This window comes from Centropristis striata, chromosome 14 (genome assembly GCF_030273125.1).
Source record: "Centropristis striata isolate RG_2023a ecotype Rhode Island chromosome 14, C.striata_1.0, whole genome shotgun sequence".
NCBI classification, from domain to species: Eukaryota; Metazoa; Chordata; class Actinopteri; order Perciformes; family Serranidae; genus Centropristis; species Centropristis striata.
This window is the reverse complement of record NC_081530.1, coordinates 17,530,592-17,545,769: the sequence shown is the minus strand read 5'-3', so window position 1 is coordinate 17,545,769 and position 15,178 is coordinate 17,530,592. Positions and strand designations below refer to the sequence as shown.

At 37.6% G+C, this 15,178-nt stretch overlaps 3 protein-coding genes across 3 annotated transcripts; all 3 read right to left on the bottom strand.

Annotated features, from left to right (window-relative positions):
- Positions 1-6: 6 nt before the first annotated feature.
- Positions 7-1,519, bottom strand: LOC131984493 (gap junction alpha-9 protein-like). Its single transcript, XM_059349330.1, has one exon. The coding sequence runs from the start codon at positions 1,517-1,519 to the stop codon at positions 11-13; it is 1,509 nt and encodes a 502-aa protein (XP_059205313.1). The 3' UTR covers positions 7-10.
- A 3,490-nt stretch (positions 1,520-5,009) lies between these two features.
- Positions 5,010-10,449, bottom strand: LOC131984494 (serine/arginine-rich splicing factor 10-like). Its single transcript, XM_059349331.1, has 6 exons — positions 10,289-10,449; positions 8,257-8,361; positions 7,196-7,299; positions 6,874-7,045; positions 6,729-6,779; positions 5,010-6,389 (listed from the first exon to the last, which is right to left on the bottom strand). The coding sequence occupies exons 1-6, from the start codon at positions 10,351-10,353 to the stop codon at positions 6,161-6,163; spliced, it is 726 nt and encodes a 241-aa protein (XP_059205314.1). The 5' UTR covers positions 10,354-10,449; the 3' UTR covers positions 5,010-6,160.
- Positions 10,450-11,853: 1,404 nt separating this feature from the next.
- On the bottom strand, positions 11,854-14,823 carry LOC131984766 (fatty acid-binding protein, liver-like). Its single transcript, XM_059349711.1, has 4 exons — positions 14,586-14,823; positions 13,403-13,575; positions 12,218-12,307; positions 11,854-12,006 (listed from the first exon to the last, which is right to left on the bottom strand). Exons 1-4 carry the CDS (start codon positions 14,650-14,652, stop codon positions 11,953-11,955), a joined length of 384 nt encoding a protein of 127 aa, XP_059205694.1. The 5' UTR covers positions 14,653-14,823; the 3' UTR covers positions 11,854-11,952.
- Positions 14,824-15,178: the final 355 nt, after the last annotated feature.

Genomic DNA, 15,178 nt, shown 5'->3' with positions numbered 1-15,178 from the left:
AGTCTGTTGTTTATATCTGCAGGTCAGTTGGAGCTCTTCTGCTGCTGGCACTGCTCGCCGCTGACACTCTGCGGTTTGGAGAGGAGGCGGTGGGGCTGTTACTCTCCCTGCTGTGTCTGGATACTGAGCTCAGCTCCCCTGCAGAGTCCGGGCTCTGAGACCTGCTCGGCCTCTTAATGTCTGATTTGGAAAGCATCCTCGCTCGGGGTCCAACACAGCTGCTGCGTAGCTTCACGCTGTTGTTCCCGTGGTAGGACTCCCCACTGTCCGAGCCATTATTCTCCACCAGAGTGGAGCAGTTCCACGGTGGGCTGACCCTCCGTGACTTCCTCACAATGCCTGACAGTGCTGTGCAGGAGGAGGTGTCTGCTACAGGGAGGGTGGGGTACTCAGAGCTGGCACACTCCATGTCCTCATGATGGGGTGAAGAGCGTTCCTCTGGGTCGTCCTCTTTGTCTGCAGGAGGAGAACGCGTCTCGCTGCTTGAGTTGTTGGAGTTGCCGGTTTGCTCCGTGGGGCTCTGCACTCCCTCCTTGCCGTCCTTGTGACCGTCCGGCTTTGCACCAGGATCCCCCTTTATTGGGACGAAGGCAGAGGAGGCGTTAAGAAGAGGGTATGTGGGTCCGTTGCCCTGCTTCTCCAAAAGTAACGTGTATCCACATGGCGCTGTGGGAATTGTCGTCTTGCGGCTCACAGACGTGCCAATGCAAACCTCATGCACAACTGAGTTCTTTTTGGACTTGTCGACGTAATATTCATCAAGATCGGCCTTCAGGTGTGGGTAGAACTTGAGGATGCCCTTTTTAACCTTCTTGTATGCCAGGTGCATGATCTCGAGAAGGCTGAGGAACAGGGAGAGGCAGGCGATCCCTTGCATGAACACCATGAAAACAGTTTTCTCAGTCGGCCTGGAGACAAAGCAGTCGACCACATTCGGGCACGGCTCCCTTTCACACTTGTAGAGCGGTTTCAGGCGGTGTCCGTACAGGATGTACTGACACACCATGAAGCTGACCTCCACCACTGAGCGGGTAACAATGTGGACCAGGTAAGTACACAACAAAGAGCCTCTCAGGGGAGCTTTGTTGAGCTTCCCCTGCTCCAGCTGCTTCATCTCCTTCTCAATCCTCCTCCGCACCTCCACCAGCTCCACGTCCACCGCCTCCAGCTCCCGGCGGAGAGCCACCTTCTTGCAGTGGCGCTCCTTCTCTAGGGCTCGCAGCTGGTAGATGGCGTGACCCATGTACACCAGGGAGGGCGAGGACACGAAGATCACCTGCAGCACCCAGTAGCGGATCAGGGAGATGGGGAACGCCTGGTCGTAGCAGACATTGCGGCAGCCGGGCTGGTCCGTGTTGCAAATGAAGTCAGACTGCTCGTCGTTCCACACGTCCTCTGCCGCGACGCCCAGCACCAACATCCGGAATATGAACAGGATCGTCAGCCAGATCTTGCCGACCATGGTGGAGTGGATATGCACCTCCTCCAAGATCCCCCCAAGGAAGTTCCAGTCTCCCATTTTTTCACATTAGCAGGGCTGTAATGATGGAGGAAGAAAGCTATGATTGTTAATAAAGGCCGACTGATTTTAGAGGCCGAGAATGGTATCATTATTTGGTCTAAAACATCTGATAAAGATACTCCTTTTTCTACATGACATATACCAACCAAAAGTGAAAGGCCCTCTTTAGAGCCAGTGTTTGGTTTGTCTGTGCTGGGCTCTGGTAGAAACACAAAGACTGTCACCTGTGACGTCACACATAGATTTCTGAGTCAATGTGGGTGACTGCGACAGTCATAATCTCGGCACTCCCTGACTTCTGTCTCATACAAAAATGGGGCAGAATGAAGCCTGGTTGCTAAATTATATGATGGCACCTATCTGCGACGCCCTTAATGATGTATAACTTTAAGCCTTAATATAATTTAAGTGGGTGAGTTTTATACAGTTGTCATGAAGGGGCAAGTTAGCTATAGAGACCAAACTGTTCTTTGTAACAGGCTGTTTATTTCTAATGTAAAGTTTGCATTTTTACATGGAGGTCTATGGGGATTGATTTGCTTTTGGAGCCAGCCTCAAGTGGCCACTGGAGGAACTGCAGTTTGTTTGTTTGCACTTTGTTGGACGAACTATGTCCTGGATACATTAACTCACTTTAACCCTACCACTCCAATTCACAAAGAGTAGGGACGTTGTCTAAAAGGTCATTAAAACAGAATGTGATAATATGCTAAATACTTGTGACATATATTACATTGAAAACTGTACAAAGACGATATATATTTAACCTCTTATATATTCAAATACTCTACTTCAGTACAGTTATGAACTACTTGTACTTCACCTCCACTACATTTCAGAGGGAATCATTGTACTTAAAAACAGCTGAAGTTACCACTTGTACTTAGTTACTTTTCAGATTTGGATTTTAAACAGTTTTTAAAATTAGCTTTCACATTGCAAAGGATCAGGCTATCCCAAAGAGTGGAAAAAACACATTATATAGATCCATTACACACAAAATTAAACATTTCATGTCTTAATTTATTTAATCTCTTCTAATTATTATGATTATGGCTTACATTTAATGAATACCTAAAATTCAGTGTCTCAAAAAATGTTAGTATTACAAAAGATCTTAAAATCTTTAAAAGTATGTTTAATATGGAAATGTTGGCCTCTGAAAAGTATGTCTATCTTGCACTCAATACTTGGTAGGGGCTATTTGATTAACTACTGGAAATGGACTTTTCCATGATATTCTCATTTATTGAGATGCACCTGTATATAGTAAATATAAGTAGTTAAAACAAACTCCACCTCTATAAACTTGCATGCTAATACAACAATATGCTTTACTGCATAATAGTACTCTTACTCTCAATACTTTTAAGTACTTTTTCCTGATAAAACATGATACTATAATACTAAATATAAAAAAAACAAATGTAACATATGTACACAGATTATTTCTACATTGTGGTATTGCTCGGATCCTAATATTTTACTGAGAATTAACCTGTTAGAGACTCATTAAAATGCTAAAATCTGACAGTATTAAATAGGAGCTTGGTATTTTAGTGTGTTAACCAGTGTTCAGGTATGTTGAAGTAAACTGTACGACAAGACAAGTTGGTAAAATTGGTAATCAGTTGGCATCCATCATGTCAAATTATCAAATAGAAATCAATAATTTTAATCCATCATGTAGTTTATAAGAAAGTTACTCAAGACAACAGCAAGAGAGAGAAAAATACATTCTGTATATAAAAACTCATGTTACTCACCAGTTACACCAAAATGTCAAACATTAATATTAAAATAAGTTAACTTACCTTTCATCTTGGATATGAAATGTAACAAAAAAAGGCCTTTTGCAATAAAGGTGCTACTGCTAGTGAAAATAGTCCTTTAGACGCATCTTTTATCTTCTTTATCCTCTTTCAAAAGGTCAAACTTTCCCACCGGGAGAGATTTCAGTCTGTGCTGTTGGTGGAAACTGGACAAGCACAAATGACCCCTGCTGGCTCTCACTGTTCACAAGTTATAGCCTGTGAAAGACAAAAATGATCAATACTGCAGCGATGCTCGGCTGCCATTTACCTCGCAGCAGTGTGAATGCACTGACTGCCAGTTCCTGTGAGTCATTAGGGGTGAAATGTGTTTTAAAATATGTGTGCCTGTTTCGGGTTGAACTGGTGTGATCCTCTACAGTCACACAGGACAGAAGTGGTGCACTGGGTTTGATGGCATCTGAGAGAGCCTTAAAGGTGCTCTATAATCAATACAATAACAGGCCTCTGAGGAAGACCAATATCTTGATTTAATCTGAAAATGTACAGTCAAAGATGTTTAAGTGCTAAATATCTACAGCAAGTTATGTTGCATAAGAGCCACAACAAACGAATTAGCAGTTCAATCTTAGTTCATGCTGAGTTCACTGGTCGGTTATTAGCAGCGTTTCAGTCAGAGCTGAATCAATTCATTGATTAATTGGTTAACAAACAAAATAAATTGCAACTATTTTGATAAACTCTGTAAATATTTGATAATTTGTCCTTTTTTTATGGAACAGATACCAGACATTTATAACTTCCTATGTAACCATTTATGTCATTAAATTATTCTTTTTTTAAAAAAAGACTTAAATACATCTTGAAAATAAATAAATGATGTAATAAATAGGCAAAAACTGCATTTTGCTAGATGTTTTGTCCAAGAAATAATTGCAGTAAATATTACAGTAATTTTAGGAGCATTTAATGTATGGAGTAGCTGCCTTAGCCCCACCTACAGTAAAAAACTGACACAGAGAGTGGAGGGCAAAAGCACTGCTACCAGAAATAACATAATAAACATTTCTCAGCATAGTTTTTTCTGTTAGTTCTGCTTAGGCGCTTAAAAAAAAAAAAAGACATTTAAGTGTTAAAACAGTTGGGAAGAACCCTGCCGTTTTATAATGACATGTTGGCTAAAATGTGACATTATGTAAATATTGTAAAATATATGGACATGACCTTGATAACATTTGCTCAGCTTGATAAGTGCTAGCAATAAACAATATCTATATCTTTTTTTTTATATTCCATTTATTTTTTTTCCACCATCTAAATACAAGTACTGGAAATAAAACCCTGGGAAATTAATATGATATTCTGAAATAAGTGCTATATTCAGGTCATGTGTATTATAAAAACAGTGTGAATGCACTATTATCTGTGTGCTATACAACAGCTAATCTTGATAAAGTTACATCAACCCTCCATGCCGCTGTTGTACTTGTTTAATCAATGTTATTTTTTTCAATACAGTGATCAATGGGGCACGTCCGATTTCATACATCGTTGCCCCGTCGCTGTGAATCTAATTTAAGTTATTCCTTCCAGCTACTGATCCATTAAAAGGAAATCAATGTTCATGGCTGGACTGGTCTGTTTTCCATGCAGATCACTGCAGACTGTGAATTTATTGTCTTGATACTGAAACACGTTAGACACCAGGCAGTTAGTCTCCTTAAATGCCCTACATAATGTTCAGTTCGATCATTTATTACAAAACTTCAGTGGACAGAGTTTCATCTACAAGCAGAAATTACAAACTGAAGTCACACAGCTTTTCCTTATACTGTATGTTATCCATTTATTACTCAAAATAACAGTTTCTTCCTACTAAAGATAGAAGATTAGGAGAATAAAACATGCAGTGACAAGATTCGTTCTGAAAAACCATCAACACAGTTGTGTAAACACCAACAAGAAACTTTTGTTCCTCCTCTCAAAACGGAAATTTGGAGAAATGTTTCCAAAAATAAAATACATTTTGAACAAAAAAGAAAACTGATCTTACAGAAAACACCACATAATTAAAACAGATTAATGTACATTTTAAACAGTTTGTGGTTAAAGTCACTGGTCGACAACATCTTCAGGACTGTAGCAGTGTTTCTGTGTATTTTAGCTTTAATACTTGTATACTTGATGCTACTGTTGATCCTTTTCCAACACCGACTGTACAGTTTACATTTTTAATGTTTTTCTATCAGGCAGTTGCTAAAAAAATCACTTTAGTGACTCAAAACTTGAATGTCAAGGCTGCTTTGACAATATAGGTTGGTAATTATCTCGATAATGTTTTAAGCAAGTTTATAGTTTTTGAGTAATACTTTTTATATGGTCAAGAAACACCTGTGGGGACAAAAAGGAAGAAACCCCTATGGATAAAAGGTCAGCAGCGGAGCAAAAAGCATGTGATTTGTAATAAATGTGATAAAATGCACAGAAACGCTGATTTGGTTTGAAAAGACTGGATTCATTTTAAAATACTGAACGTTCTTTTTTTTTGCAGAAACGGGTGCATAGGGTTTAGAAAACAAAACTATCAGTAACCGCATATAAAAAAGACAATTATTCCTGGCCGACTACCACTGAACACAAACCGCTGACCGTTTCGTATTTCTATTAAGAAATATCACCAATACAGTTTTTATAAACCCAAGCACAAAGGACCAGCATTGATCTTAAAATGGAGCCGCAAAAATCAAGCTTTCTACAAATGGTTCAGTGGACGTTACATTCATGTCAAAACAAACATTTCCTGACAGATTGACCTGCTCTGGCGCATCTGACATAAAGACGGATAGAAGGGGGAGCAGGTACTTCTCTAGCGTCCTCCTGACTTGCGTCCAGCCCAGGATCGGGACCGAGAGCGCGAACGAGAGCGAGATCTTGATGCGGACCGGGACCTGGAGCGGGATTGGGAGTGTGTCCGTCGCACTTCTTCCTCAGTGTAATGGGAAGTCGAAGGCGGGTTGACAGTTTCTCGTGGAGATACGGATTTGGAGCGGGATCGAGATCTGCCTCTGGACTCTCTCCGAGGCCTGTGCCTGTATCTGAACACACAACGAGACCATGAAGACACTGAACTAGGGATGCAACGAGGAACTAAACTCACCATTCAATATTAATCATCTTAATTTTGTCTCTCTGTTTTGAAACGTCACACATTTGTATCATGGATTAACTTCATCGCCAAGCATGTTATATTTTTACTGTGCTGTGCGTCAAATATTTTTTAAAAATCGAGTTTTTCCTGACACTTAAACGCACAGTATGTCATTTCTGCTGACTGACTTGGTGGTGTAAGTCTGCTGATTAAACTTTAACCAAAACAGAATGAGAAAGAAACAGATTCAAGCCACAACCTCTAAATATTTAGAGGGAATCTGTACCTTTCATCCTCGCGACTCCTGCTTCTTCCTCCATACACCCTTCCACGAGACCTGAAGAAAGACGTGAAAAGGTTATTTTCGCTTTCCAAAAACATCTTAAGTACGACAACTGTGAGGAGAAAGGTCTGCTGAAAGTAAAACCCACTCTCGAGGACTCTCCGATCGTCTGCGATGACGATCATAAGAAGGGCTGCGTGATCTGTATCGTTCGTAGCTGCGGCTGCGTGAACGTCTGCGCCGGCTGTCGCGATCGTAGTCGTCGTATCGAGAGGATCTGCCTGGAGAATGTCTTTCCTTTGACTTCATCTGATTGGGTGCTGATGTTTAAAAGTAGAAACACAAACAAAACATTCTCAGTAATGGTGTGAAATTCCTCTGGGAGCTTTTTCCCCCCGTCTAATCAAAAACACTTGTTGACAAACAAAACCGTATTTGGTTGCAAAAGTAAAAAAGCGATTAACACTTACTCTTTCTGTCACCCTGGGCAAACTGGATTTCAATCTGCCGGCCACAAACCCACTTTCTGTCCAGGCTGTGAAGAGCATCCTCTGCATCACGCACATCCTCAAATATGCTGGGTGGTTAAGGGTTTTTGTTTTCTCTCAGGTTAGGTACGGCCACACAAATTCAAACAAATGTCTTGTGTGTTTTACTCTCAGAAGGTTGAAGTGAGAGAAGGAAAAAATTAAGAAGCATGCATTTCAATATACTATAAGAGGGATTGGGGGATTCATCAAAACATTTTCTTTCATTTGTGTGGCCTTATTTATAAGACAGTTTAAATTGAGCACAAATTACACATTACTTGATATGATGGTATAACAAGTGAAAAAAAGCAAACAATTAGCCTTCTTTTGATTTTTGTAGAGATAAAAGATGAAGCAAGTTCTTCAAACACATCACACTTGTCTGAGGGATCAGGACTACAAATATATAAACAAATCAAACATTAAATAATTGCTTAAATTGCTTTGATTAAAATTAAAGAATGTCATTGATATCATAGCTGATTTTTCGTCATGTCGAATTTGTGGATTTTTCTTGTGAGGATACAAAATAATTCAGACTTGTTACCTTTGCCCATGCTTGACTTTGAACTTCATCTTGATCTTTACACTCTTTAATCGACTCCCACAGGGACTTTGGTTTCCTGCTTGCCTTTTCCTCTTAAAACTCTTTTCTTTTCCCAATTCTTTGCCGCCATATCCAAGCTTTGTCTCCGTTCCCTTTTCCTCTTCATGCTTTACTTTCTCTTTTCAACCTTTTCCCTCCCTCTGATCCTGAAGGTCTTTGTGACTTGACTTTACAGCTACTCTACACGGGTCTTTGTTACTCTTTGTGGCCGGTTCCACAACTGGATGCTTTTACATTTTCTGAAGCAATAACAGAAAAATATGTGTGTTAGAGATTCAATCAAAAGAAGAAAAGAAAAAAAGTCACAAAAAGCACATCTTCTCTGCTGAAAGAAAATTAAAATGTTTTGTTAGCAGCAGCACAAACAGTAAAAAAACTCATTGGGAAAGGATATTGAATGTATGCAAATCCTCTTGGTCGGCGTGTATAGAAGTCAAGTGGGATGTAGACATCCACTATCGGCCCATATCGGCCAAACTCACGCCGCAAATCCTCAGGCCTGAACACCGTAAATACAAGTATGACTCAACTGACCATCACGGGCAACTCTACCTACATCATCAACCAGTAACAGCAGCTGGGAGAGCAGCTGATGAGGGCTAGAGGGACAGTTGACCCCAAAACACACCTGGTGATCCAACCCACCTGTCCACACAGTTTCTGTGTTATCAACTGTTGCTCAAGAAGTTTTTTAATGGGAAATATTACCATGTCTTATTCCGATAATTAAATTATTTCCAATTAAACAACATTGCTTCAATTGACTTGTATCAAACAGATACAGTAGGTGGCAGTAAGTATTGTTAAAGTTGGTTTACCAATAAACACAGAGGAGAATTAGAGTAGTTTGTAAAAACATACGTTTGTAAAGTTTTTCATGTCTTAAACTAGAAAGAGTCAGAACTGTTTTTATGTGTCAACAGTGATGTCAATTAGATTTGGTTAGCGCTATAATTAAATGTGAATCTATCTTTGATCTTATTGGTATCCGCCATGCAAGGCACGTAATTATCCATACCGTGCGTTCCTACATTTTTTATTCTAGGGGTTGTGTTTTGAGGTAAACTTGCCCTTTAAGATACTTTTTTTGTTCAACATGCATTGTAATGTAAAACTCAAGTCTACAACTTGACATAAGCAGATGCACCATTGTTACTCCATTCACGTTAAGATATATGTATCAAATGTTCAACTTTTCAGTAAATACAAACAAATTGTGCCTGGAGTGCATGGGTCAATACGTTACCACAAAATATAGATGAATATTAGAAAAAACGTCCTTTTTCAAAGACTTAAACAAAATGCATTAATAAATATATTGAATTAAAAAAGATATTGAATTACTATGCTATATAATGCAAGTATAATTAGGTAGCTTATGGGACCTTTTCAAGCATCAGTAAAGTTAGAAATTTAACTAGATTGTGGAAATCACATCATAACTGAAATACTGCTGGCCCTTACAAACACCAAAAAATGTTAACCGTTTTTAAAATAAAAGAAAATAAACCATTTTAAAGTCACACTATCTTTGCAGTCACAAGAATCTCTCTCCTATCTTCAGCGTTATTTTTATTTGAACATTGTAGCAATAGTATGTACTTTATCCATCACTGGCATAAGTCAATTCATGTGTAAAGCGTTTTACGTTTTGTTGAAAAGTAACTACGCACTAGTTAATCCAACTTGCTAATATTAATAAATCATTAATATTTGCTAGCGAGTGCAAGTACCAGCTACATAGTAAACTAACAATTTCAATGACTGGCGGTTCATTTTAACTGAAATAACGGTTAACTGACGACAATTCAAATTAATGATGATTAACGTTAATTGAAATAACTGTTAGTAAACTGACGATAATTGAAATTAATGATGATTAACATTAATTGAAATAACTGTTAGTAAACTGACGATAATTGAAATTAATGATGATTAACGTTAATTGAAATAATGGTTGATAACCTACAGTAAGCTTGACTTGGTAAATAATAAAGCTCAACAAAATAAAGTTACTCTTTCGGTCTTTTACCTGCACTGTATATATATTTATTTATTTTTGTGAGATGTTGTTTATGAGTTAGCTAATGTTGCTACGTTAGCTCATTTATAAACATGAAAACGTGCTGAACGGTGAACGTGCAACAGAAACGCAACGCAAACAAAGAAACATTACCAACCAATTAAATATTAATAAAGACACTTTGCGACTACATATGTTGTTTAATTGTGATTACAGAAGCAGAAGCTGATAAATATTTAAAGAATAAAGCGTCTCCGCATGCTGCTTTCACGTAACTTGAGGCTCCTGCGAGGAGGCTAACATTAGCTAGCTGCTAAGCTAAGTGAGCTAACGTTAGCTGCCGTTAATGAGTTAGTTAGCGTCAGTTAGTGGATGATCTGCTCGGGTCTGTGTGCGGACTCACCTGGACTCATCGGAGATGTTTCTGACGAACAAAGACGTGTTTGGGGGCCTCATGTATTTGGCCATAAAGTTACACTCGCTCAGAAGAAGAAGAAAGGTTTCTCTTTTTTGGGGGAAAAGAAAACCTGCAGCGAAAATATTTGTAGCGCATGCGCACTTACAAGGCGCCTTTTGCTTCTTCCTCTCAAACTCAAAGTGGGCGACAAAAACCCACAGCGCCCCCTGCTGCCTGAATTCACCAACTGCAGCTGTGGGGCTACAGCTGTGGCATGAACTGAACAAAACAAAGTAGTGTGTGAGAAGTACAAACACCAAAAACACAAAAGAAAAACTATTTTTAAGTCACAATATCTTTGCAGTCACAAGAACCTCTCTCCTATCTTCAGTGTTACTTTAATTTGAACATTGTAGCAATAGTATGTACTTTAACCATCACTGGCATGAGTCAACTCATGTGTAAAGCGTTTTACGTTTTGTTGAAAAGTTACTATTCAGAAACTTTTATGTGGCCTAATAAAATTTTTTTGTGTTTGTTTCAAACGCCTTTTCAATGATTTCAATTAGACAGGTTGTTTTAATATCAAACTAACGAAGACATTATTCAACGTTATAGAGATTAAGCAGTTAATTAATGATAATTTAAATTAATGACGGTTAACTTTACAATTCAGAAACTTTTATGTGGCCTAATAACATTTAACCACTTTTTTTGTGTTTCGAAAAGTGACTAAAACCCACCCTCTGCTGCCTGAACTCACCACCTGCAGCTGTGGCAGGAACTGAACTCAAAACAAAGCAGTGTGTGAGAAGTAGTCAGATACTTCACTTAAGTAACAGTACTAATACCACACTGTAAAAATACTCCAATACCTTTAAAATGGATAAACTCTCGGGTAGGATGGCCTGCTCTGGCCACTCGAAGGGCTAGTCATTGGTATACTTTCATTTATAAGGCAATATTGGGACTGCTGTCTTCATACATTTGCACCTTAATTACTCTGAGAAATGCTGGATCTTATTCTCTTCTTTCACAGGATCAATTGTTGCTTTCTGTCCCTTATGCTCGTACGGAGTTGGGTAAAAAGGCATTTGTTTACTCTGCACCTTATGCATGGATATGCTACAGAACGACTGGAAACTAACTGACTTAATTTAGTTGAGCACTTTTAAATCCAAACTGAGTTATTGAGGCCAATTCCACAATGCACTTGTTTCTCATAATGCGTTTAAGTTCTGTGTCTTATGTAAATATGTAACTGTATTTTGTGTTTGCTGCCTCTTGGCCAGGGCTCCCTTGAAAAAGAGGTTCTTAATCTCAATGGGATATTTCCTGGTTAAATAAAAAATAAAAAACACTACAGAGAATCGGGTACACATTTTAACTATAAAACCTCCCCAGTTTATTACTTGCAATAATGCTACATCATTTTTTGTATTACAGGTTTTCTGAAATGTGTGTAAATATTTACATGAGGCATTATTGTATTAAATAAGTAATCAATACTTGAGTGAATGTAGTCCCTTGCATTCCGCCACAAATAAAACAAACAAGTTGGTTTAATTAATCATTCAAATTTATTCATAAATGTTTATTTTTAGTTTTTTCTACTGTGTTATTTCCACATAACTCCCTGCTCAAAGCTGAAGGATCCATCAGCTGCAGGTTCATCCGACTCGTTTGCTTCTGCTCGTGGCAACTACAGAGCCAGCAGTGATCGTCTGCAAAAGAGAGGAAGCAGAGAAATAAAGACAACACGGCTAAAGCACTCAGATTCTTTACTTGAGTAAAAGTAGAAATACCACACTCTATTTTTATACATATATATTATATATTTTTTCTAAATGCATGGAGAGAAGCCATCCAGAACTTCATTATACTTGAGTTTAATGCCAATAAAGATCTCTCTGATTTGATCCTGAAGCCGCTCACCTCGACCATTTCATCTCCTTGGATCTCTCGGACAGCTGTGAACTTTTCAGCCTCAGTGATCAGCTTCCCGTTCTCTTCTCTGACGGTGCACTGATCAACATGGAAAAGTCAAGAAGAAAATCACGCCTCATGTGCATCAATCACTTTTAGCAACCAATAAACAAATTAATGTACAAATTACAGCCTGACAGATATATTGGTGTGATATTACTGGCTGATATTTGTCTTTCAAAGGCAACATACAATATACAATACAATAGAATACAATATGAACCCTTTTGTTGACAGAACAATTAATGCAGAAAACAATGCTTTGAGTGAGAAATTGTGTTTTCCATCTTTTTTATATATATTTTATTTTATTCTGTATATAAATGGTCAGAAATTAAATGACACTTTACTAACAGTGCTGGTGTTTATTCATCTATTTTTTTTATTTTCTCAGTTATTTTTTCTGAAACTGGTTGATAAATTGTGTTTTATATTTATCCTATTTTTATTTATTCTTTATTGAAATGGTCAGCAAGTGACTGACAATGCACACACAGTACTGATGTTTATTTATTTCTCTATTTATTTTAATTTTAGTTATTCTTGTTTTAAAATGGTCAGCAAGTGACTGACATTGAACATGTTGTACTGATGTTTATTTATCTACTTATTTTATTTTTTCCCCAAAATTGGTTGACAATGTAATACCCTGTATGTATCATGTCATCAAGACAAAAGTATTTTTCTATTCCAACTCAAAAGTCCTCTGTATCGGCCACAATGTCTGTTCATTTCTGGTCTAAAGGCCACTTTAGTATTTTAACTTTAGTATCGGACCGAAAGTGAACATTATGTCACAATGAAGTTGACCTTTGACCTTCAAGGCATAAAATGTCATCACTTCGTCATTATGGCCTGTTTGACATTTGTGTGAAATTTTGTCATAATCAGAAAATGAATTCTTCAGTTGTGGTCAAAAACATGTTTTGTGATGTCAGTGACCTTTGACCTACAAAATCTAATCAGTCATCTTTGAGTTAAGTGGATGTTTGTGTGGGTGACAAAGAGGGACAGACAGACTTTTTTTTTTTTATACATAAAAATGCACAAAAACTGGACTATAGCCTCTGACAGACTGAAGCCTACATCAATTCCTGATTGAAGACACTTTTCAGGTTAAACTCCCTTACTTACCTTAAACTTCTTGCCATTCACAGCCATGATCTCGGACTCCTTTCCGATGGTGAACGAGTGGATGTTGGTGCAGATGGGAGTCTTCATCGAGTAGGTGAAGTCTTTTCCATTCTGCTCGATCACCCACACCGGTTTGACATCCTTTCTCATTTTCACAATCATTTCAGGAGCACCTTGAACACAGATTTTAACAAGAGCATGTGATAAACAAATACGTCTTTGAACCCCCTGATGACTTCATATGGCATGACTTATTTATTATTATTTATTTATTTATTTGTAAGATTCTTTTCCTTCCTTGTGTTCAAGGTGCTGAATGGCAGAAAATTCTGTCTTCAGCGTCACAAATATGGAGATTTCCTGCTTTTCTCTGTTTTATATCATATAAAACTGAATATCTTTGGGCTTTGAACTGACTCAACAAGATATTTAAAGACATCAATTTGAATTATGAGAAACTTCTTGATACATTTTGGATAGTCACTTAAACATTTTTTTAATGTTTAACTGGAGATGTTTTTAACATCTTTAAGGGCATTAAGGACAGAAATGTCCACTTGAAAATTTTAATAAAATTATAGTATTTATATATGTGTGTATATATACATATATATATATATATATATATATATATATATATATTATTTTTTATTAAGTTTATTTAAGTTTACATTTTTTATTATTTTATTAAGTTTTATACATATACATTTTAAATGCCAATTTCATCACATGACACAATTGTTTTTTTAATTAAAAAAATTTTTTTTTTCAAAAAGTTTTTCGATGCATTACTAGCTTTTGTGTTGTGTCAGATTTAAAATTTCCTACCTGACAAAAAAATGTCCACTTCCAAAAAACTGCTATAAAAATATTAGATTCACATTTTTTCCCCACTTTTTGGGTAAAATCTTACAATCAACTTCAGTCTTGATCAAAACTGCCAAGTAATTGATTATTTTCAGTATTTTTTTTAACCATTTAAATGCCAGTTTGATATCATAATGTCACATTTTATGACAAAAATGTTCCATGTAATCCCATTAAAACCACATTTTTTAAATAACAAATAAATGAGTTTTAATTGAACACTGAATCACTGAATAACACTGAGAAGCATCCAACTACTAACACAGATCACTCTTTGTTTATAATAACTCGTACTAGATGGTAAAAATATTCTTACCCATGATTTTTAATAGCTCCTCGATGTTTTCCTCAGTATAAACTTCCCAGGTGCCGCTGAAGTCCATGTCTGCTGCTCGTACTGATGGATGTTTGTTGTTCCTGTTGTCATATTCCCGTCACACACGCTGCTGGTTGGCACGTTGGGGACTTCAAACTCCCTGTTATTTAGACTGAGAGACAGGAGCCAAACAACAGATATTAAGTAACATGTAGAGGGAATATTGCACCAGAGGGATGCTTCTTCCAACAGAAAACGCTGCATTAACTCTGGATTTAAGCAATGACATTTCTTTTATTTCACACAGGAATTAAAGCTTTTCTTCATTTGACAAATATGACTCTTTTTTTTCTCTTCATAATATAAAAATACTTCAACACAAAAAGCGGTACATTTTAAGGCAGACGTGCAGGCAGTCCAGTGCAGATATGAAAAAGGTGATTCAAGAGTCTCGCAGCATGCTCAGTGACCACGAACACACATTATGTAGAGCTTCGTCACACAAAAAAGTCAGCTGGAATGTTACTGAAGCTCGAAACACTTTACAAAACAGTCACATTATAAACAGACGAGTGGAGCACATGGTGGACAGG

Bases quoted from the DNA above. Each gene is read 5' to 3' on its own strand.
- LOC131984493 (XM_059349330.1), bottom strand. From the start codon at position 1,519: ATGGGAGACTGGAACTTCCTTGGGGGGATCTTGGAGGAGGTGCATATC.
- LOC131984494 (XM_059349331.1), bottom strand. From the start codon at position 10,353: ATGGCCAAATACATGAGGCCCCCAAACACGTCTTTGTTCGTCAGAAAC. The intron at 8,362-10,288 runs GTGAGTCCGCAC...TACGGTGTTCAG, and splicing joins AACATCTCCGATGAGTCCAG to GCCTGAGGATTTGCGGCGTG. The intron at 6,780-6,873 runs GTGGGTTTTACT...GTCTTTCTTCAG, and splicing joins CGATCGGAGAGTCCTCGAGA to GTCTCGTGGAAGGGTGTATG.
- LOC131984766 (XM_059349711.1), bottom strand. From the start codon at position 14,652: ATGGACTTCAGCGGCACCTGGGAAGTTTATACTGAGGAAAACATCGAG. The intron at 13,576-14,585 runs GTAAGAATATTT...TCTGTGTTCAAG, and splicing joins GGAGCTATTAAAAATCATGG to GTGCTCCTGAAATGATTGTG. The intron at 12,308-13,402 runs GTAAGTAAGGGA...CATGTTGATCAG, and splicing joins TGAATGGCAAGAAGTTTAAG to TGCACCGTCAGAGAAGAGAA.